Source organism: Corvus brachyrhynchos, unplaced genomic scaffold (genome assembly GCF_000691975.1).
Source record: "Corvus brachyrhynchos isolate BGI_N302 unplaced genomic scaffold, ASM69197v1 scaffold182, whole genome shotgun sequence".
NCBI classification, from domain to species: Eukaryota; Metazoa; Chordata; class Aves; order Passeriformes; family Corvidae; genus Corvus; species Corvus brachyrhynchos.
This window is the reverse complement of record NW_008236807.1, coordinates 449,467-455,996: the sequence shown is the minus strand read 5'-3', so window position 1 is coordinate 455,996 and position 6,530 is coordinate 449,467. Positions and strand designations below refer to the sequence as shown.

General features: G+C 50.0%; 1 protein-coding gene across 1 annotated transcript in view; it reads left to right on the top strand.

The window, feature by feature from the left end:
* The first annotated feature begins 11 nt into the window (after window positions 1-11).
* Window positions 12-6,530, top strand: part of FBXO18 (F-box protein, helicase, 18) — a 20,244-nt gene continuing 13,725 nt past the window's right edge. Inside the window, exons 1-6 of the mRNA XM_017727992.1 lie at window positions 12-205; window positions 2,200-2,330; window positions 3,644-3,779; window positions 4,004-4,194; window positions 4,604-4,669; window positions 6,059-6,148. Coding sequence (XP_017583481.1) covers window positions 86-205; window positions 2,200-2,330; window positions 3,644-3,779; window positions 4,004-4,194; window positions 4,604-4,669; window positions 6,059-6,148 — 734 coding nt within the window. The 5' untranslated portion in view covers window positions 12-85. The remainder of the gene's footprint in view (window positions 206-2,199; window positions 2,331-3,643; window positions 3,780-4,003; window positions 4,195-4,603; window positions 4,670-6,058; window positions 6,149-6,530) is intronic.

The window sequence follows — 6,530 nt, the reverse complement described above, 5'->3', positions numbered from 1 at the left end:
CTCGCAATCCCTGAAAGTGAACCCCCTTCCCGACACCCACTACGGGCTCCTGGGCACTCGGAACTGGGAAGTGCCTCAGGGAACGATGGAAGATCTTCCTGCCGAAGTCCTCAGGAATATCTTTGCCTTCCTGCCCGTGCCGGATCTGTACCAGAACCTGAGCCTGGTGTGTCACTCCTGGAGGGAGATAATCCGGGATCCGCTGGTAAGGAATGCTCTGGGATTATCCCATGGGATCATCCATGCTCTGTCTGGCTCTCTTTGTTCCTTTGAATCCCTTGATTCCTTGAATTTTTAGGTCTTCTGGACCTAAAATTGCCACCCTCTATCCAAAATCCATCTTGGAGCCGCATTCCTTCCCATACATGGAAAGAAGGATTCCATAAAATCCCCTTTCGGTGGTTTTTTTTCCTGAGGCATCATCCAGGGAATTCCTGCTTGATCCCCAAGCCTCTGGGTGTGTTTGTGGTGTCTCCTGTCACCTGATGGATTTAGGGGAAAATCCTGGAGCTCTGTTTTTATGGATTTTGGTTCATCCGGAGTCAAGGCGAACATCTGGAAGTTGTTTTGGCAGCAGGAAAGATCCCTAAATCCCACAAAAAGCAGCTTGGGAACAACCAGCCCTGCTCCCCATTCCCACTGGGAACACTCAGAGTGGTGGTGAGTGCCCTCAGCCCACATTTTGATGGAGATCCAAGTTTTCCTTCATGCCATTCCCATCGATTTGGATGGATAAGGCTGGACACGATGCAGGAGTTGTGCCATGGGCGTGCAGAGCTGCAGAGATGGGATGTTCCCAAATCCTCTCCCACATCTGCTCCTCCCTCCCTGACACATCCGAAAACTCCGTCCTCCCTGGTTTTCCTGGAGAAATCCAAACAGTGGGATTGGGACGACAGCCCTTCGTGGACTCAGGGATTTTAAGCCTCAGAGCAGATCCCGGGCATGGGGTGGAACATGTGAATTAAATGGATGAATTTATGGAATGTTTGGATGTTTGAAACTGGAGCAGCATCGCCCTGTTCCCATCGTTCCCAAAAAACCAGCCCTGTTTGCAGCCTTTGAGGCTTTTTGCCTCTTTTCCCCTCTTTTCCGTCTTTTTTTTCCCCTCTTCTATTTCCCTCTTTTTTCCCTTCTTTCCCCTCTTTTTCTTCTCTTTCTTCCCCTTCTTCTTCTCTTTCTCCCCTTTTTTCCTCCCCTTTTTTCCTCCCCTTTTTTTCTCCCCTTTTTTTCTCCCCTTTTTTTCTCCCCTTTTTTTCTCCCCTTTTTTTCTCCCCTTTTTTTCTCCCCTTTTTTTCTCCCCTTTTTTTCTCCCCTTTTTTTCTCCCCTTTTTTTCTCCCCTTTTCTCCTTTTTTTTTGTTTTTTTCTTTTTTCCCCTCTTTCCCCTCTTTCCTTTTTCCCCTCCTTTTTCCCCTCCTTTTTCCCCTCCTTTTTCCCCTCCTTTTTCCCCTCCTTTTTCCCCTCCTTTTTCCCCTCCTTTTTCCCCTCCTTTTTCCCCTCCTTTTTCCCCTCCTTTTTCCCCTCCTTTTTCCCCTCCTTTTTCCCCTCCTTTTTCCCCTCCTTTTTCCCCTCCTTTTTCCCCTCCTTTTTCCCCTCCTTTTTCCCCTCCTTTTTCCCCTCCTTTTTCCCCTCCTTTTTCCCCTCCTTTTTCCCCTCCTTTTTCCCCTCCTTTTTCCCCTCCTTTTTCCCCTCCTTTTTCCCCTCCTTTTTCCCCTCCTTTTTCCCCTCCTTTTTCCCCTCCTTTTTCCCCTCCTTTTTCCCCTCCTTTTTCCCCTCCTTTTTCCCCTCCTTTTTCCCCTCCTTTTTCCCCTCCTTTTTCCCCTCCTTTTTCCCCTCCTTTTTCCCCTCCTTTTTCCCCTCCTTTTTCCCCTCCTTTTTCCCCTCCTTTTTCCCCTCCTTTTTCCCCTCTTTTTTCCCCTCTTTTTTCCTCTCTTTTTTCCCCTCTTCTTCCCCTTCTTCCTTTTTCCCTCTCCTTTTTCCCCTCTCTTTTTTCCCCCTCTCTTTTTCCCCCTCTCTTCCCTCTTTCCCCCCTCTTTTTCCCCTCATTTTTTCCTCTTTCCTTCCTCATCTCCCATTCCCATCCAGCTCCTTTTTCAACTCCGGGACTTTGGGAGCCTCCTGGATTGGCTCCTTTCCCCTGGAATCCCGGTTCAGAATGCTGGGAGCTGAAAGCTGCTGCTCTGTGCTTCCCATTCCAGTTTATTCCTTGGAAAAAGCTCTACCAGCGGTACCTGATGAAGGAGGACACGGCCCTGCGCAGGGTTGAGCAGATCCTGCAGGAGTTTTCCATAACCAAGGAGCAGGAGGGATGTGTCTTGGGGCTGATCAGGTGAGTCCATTTTGCACCTGTAGATCCTCAGATTTTCCTTGCTTTGGGGTTTTTTCCATTGGATCCCGGGATTTGCCGGGAGAGGGATGGGTTTGTCTTCTAAACAGGTGGGAGATGTGGGAATGCAGGAGGAGAAGTGATTTTAATAGGAAAAAACACTAAAAATAGGTACAAAACTTTCCTTTTCTTCTTCTGAGTCTGTTTGGACACAAGATCCTGGAATCATGGAATTATTTAGCTTGGAAAAGGCCTCTAGGACATTGAGTCCAACCATTCCCAGCACTGCCAAGGCCACCACTGCCCACATCCCCAAGTGCCACATCCACAGGGATTTGAAATCCCCCCGGGAATGGCAACTCCACCCCTGCCCTGGGCAGCCCATTCCAATGCTTTCCAACCTTTTCCATGGAGAAATTTTCCCTAAATCCAATCAAAACCTCCCCTGGCCCAGCCTGAGGCCGTTCCCTCTCTCCTGTCCCTGTTCCCTGGCAGCAGAGCCCGACCCCCCCGGCTGCCCCCTCCTGTCAGGGACTTGTGCAGAGCCACAAGGTCCCCCCTGAGCCTCCTTTGCTCCAGCCTGAGCCCCTTCCCAGCTCCCTCAGCCGCTCCTGGGGCTCCAGCCCCTTCCCAGCTCCATTCCCAAGCCCAAAACTGATCCCAGGATTCCAGGGAATGTACAGGTAGAGGATGAAATCTGGAAAGGTAGAAAGGGGCTGGAATTAGTCTTGCCCTGCCTGATGTGGAGCTGTAGAGACCATGATTCCATGATTCTATTTCCAATAGAATTTTCCTCTTTTCCCATTCCTGGAAAGCAGATTTCCTGGATCTGCATTGATTTATCCCCTCACAGCTCCCAACCAGCCCAATCCCAAGACAAATCCTTGAGAACCACAAGTGCTTTGCTCAGATCCCTGTGATCCAGAGAGCAAGGGTGGAATTGGGTTAGGAGCAAGGCGGATCCGCCTGCTGGAATCATGGAATGGTTTGGATTGGAGGGGAACCTTAAAATCATCCCGTTCCAACCCCTGGGCACGGTATTCCACTAAAGGAGACTTGGAGACAGCCAGAAGGAACTTCCAGGCTGAGGGCTGGATGCAGGAAGTTATTCCAGGTTCTGTGTGTCACAGAACTGGAAATTACTCATCTAAATGACTCCTGGCGCAGGAATGGGCTGGAAATCCGTGTTCCAGCTGCTGCAATTCCATGGGAAACACAGCAGGGATGAATGAAACCTCCTGCAGCCTCTCTGGGGGGGCTTTGGAGGAGACACAATTTCCTTGGAGAGTAAATCCCTTGTTGTTCCTCCTGCACAGGTTGGTGTCATCCACGGCCACGGGCCCAAAGGTGGATCCCAGCGCGGTTCTCCGGAGTTTGGGAAGCCATCCCCTCTTCCCAAAGGCTCAAGTCTGTGTGCTCCACAAATTCCCAGACTTAAAGAGCAAGGCAGGGGTGGGTTTTATTCTTATTTGTGGTTTTTTACCAACTTCCTGCTGCTTTGAGGTCCCATCTCCCCCCTTCTGTGTCCCAAGTTTCTCCCTCTGGGATAATTCAGGCCGACTGAGGAGGATTTAACAGCTCCTCATGGAATTTTCCAGCATCCAAGGGGGATGTTTTCCATCCTCCCGAAATCTCCAAGCTTTCTCCTCACTCTCCCTTGTCCTTGCCCACCCCAGGCTGAGAAGATGTGGGCCATCCTTGCGGTCATGGTGCTGTTCTCCGACGGCGTCGGCGACATCCGGAGGCTCCTGGAATGCCTGCGGAGCCCCCGCTCCGAGCTGTCCGTGGTGGAGGTGACCGAGGTGCTTTACTGCATGGCCACGCTGCTGTTTGCCATGAGGGACAGGGGCATTCCCATCACCAACAGGTCAGGAGCTTCCCATTCCATCCCTGCCACGCCCAGGGACGCTTCCCACTCTCCCAGCTTGCTCCAAGCCTGGCCTTGGACATTTCCAGGGATGAGGCAGCTACGGCTTCTCTGGGAATTCCATTCCAGGGCCTCACCACCCTCCCAGTCGGGAATTGCTTCCCAATATCCCATTATCCCTGTCCTCTGGCAGTGGGAAGCCATTCCCCTTTATCCTGTCACTTTTCCAGGCAGAATTCCAAAAAAACCCCTCTTTTGTCCCCAAAATAAAAGCAGCATTTCAAGGAACTTCCTGCTCGGCTCCAACAATTTCACGTTTTTATTTCCTCCCCAAAATTGATTTATTTTACTTCGTTCCAAGTCCTGGGAGCTCCTTCCCTCACGATCCTTTTGTTCCCAAAACCAAAAGGATCTTCCCCACAGATTCCTTCGGATTCCATCAGGATTGCAGTGAGGATGAGGATGAAGGACACAGGTAAATCCTTCTTGGGAGAAAACTGGCAAGGAACTGGCCTGGAGAATGAAACTAGCCAGGAATTAGATGGCTCTGGAAGCTGGGAGTTCTAACCCAGCCTGTGGGACATGGAGAGGTTCATCCTCTGCTTCCTCAGGGAATTTGGGATATTTGTGTGGGCTGTTAATGATGGATAATTGCTGGATCAAGTCATTAACCTGCAGAAAATGTGGCAGGATGGCCCTGGCCAGCAATGAGAGTTGTGCTCAAGGTCAAAATCCAGGGATTTTAGCATCTCCAGCCCAGAAAAACTGGGAATGACCACACTGAGATTTAGGGAATCAGGAGGAAATGTGTCCTGGAGGAATTGCCTGATCCCTGTTTGCAGCCCCTGCAGTAATTAATATTCTGAGAGTTCACATCATGGTGGAAGACACAAAATCTGTCCTGAAGAGTGGAAGAAAGGAGCAAAACTGCCCTGAAAGAGGGAAAACCACAGTGGGAAAGCCCTGATGGAGAATCCAGGTTAATTTTAATCCAAATCATCCGATGGGAGACACAAAATCTGTCCTGGGGAGTGGAAAAAACCAGCAAAACTGCCCTAAAAGAGGGAAAACCACAGTGGGAAAGCCCTGATGGAGAACCCAGGTTAATTTTAAACCAGTTGTTGTCAACACAATGCAAAGCAAAGAGTCTCTTTGCTCTTCCCTCTGCAGTAAAAAACCACCAAGAATTCTTTTCAGAGTTCAAAACCTCCCACAAAACCATCCTGAAACAAGAAGTGCTTCACTTTGAAATCCCAAAGCAGCCCCAAATTCCCTCTCAGCTCCCCCTACCCCCAGGCTCTGCTGTTGATCGTGGTTCAGGAGAGCAGAATTATCCCGCGGACTCTGATCCCAGGTTGTGTTTGCATGGAAGACCCTGGAACCCAAAGCTGGCAGGGCTGAGGGAGAGGCCACACTCAGAGCTGTCCCCACGGTGCCTTTGCTGGCACTTTTCCGAGCAGAATTCCAAGAAAACCCAACCATTTTTCCCGAAATAAAAGCAGGATTTCAAGGAACTTCCTGCTCAGCTCTAACAATTTCACTTTTTTACTACCTCCCCAAAATTGATTTATTTTACTTCGTTCCAAGTCCTGGGAGCTCCTTCCCTCACGATCCTGTTGTTCCCAAAGGTTCCTGGTGGTGCAGGTAAATCCCACCAATTCCTTTAGGATTGCAGTGAGGATGAGATAAGGATGAAGGAAACAGGTAAAAGCACTTCAAAATATCCATAATTTCCTGCAGAGCTTGAGGGGTTTTTTTGGGGGAAGTATCCAGGATATTGATGGTGTTGAAGCGGCTGCAGAGGTTTAATTTGTTATTAATGATTTCTCAGCAATAATTCCTGGTTGATCCTTTTTTTTCCCAGGATTCACTACAATCTTTTCTACTGTTTGTACCTGATGGAAAATGCCTCTGGAACTGTGCAGCCTCTGGAAGAGGGAAGAGTGGCTTCCAGGTAATCCTGGTCCGGGTGATCCAAGCAGTGCCTGGAGTCCTGAGGGAATGCTGAGCATTCCATGGAATGGGGAGCAAAATGTTCCACAGCAGGAAAAGGTGGACATGGATGAGGAGCTGATCCTGGTCCTTGCCACCTTCTCCAGGAATTCCCAGAGGAAAATCAGGATTGGGCCTTAAATCTGTGAAACTGGAATTGCCGAGTTCAAATTCCCTGCTGGGTCTGTCATGGAATCATGGAATGGTTTGGAATCATCCAGTGCCAGCCCTGCCATGGCAGGGGCACCTCCCACCGTGCCAGGCTGCTCCCAGCCCCAATGTCCAGCCTGGCCTTGGCCACTGCCAGGGATCCAGGGGCAGCCCCAGCTGCTCTGGGAATTCCA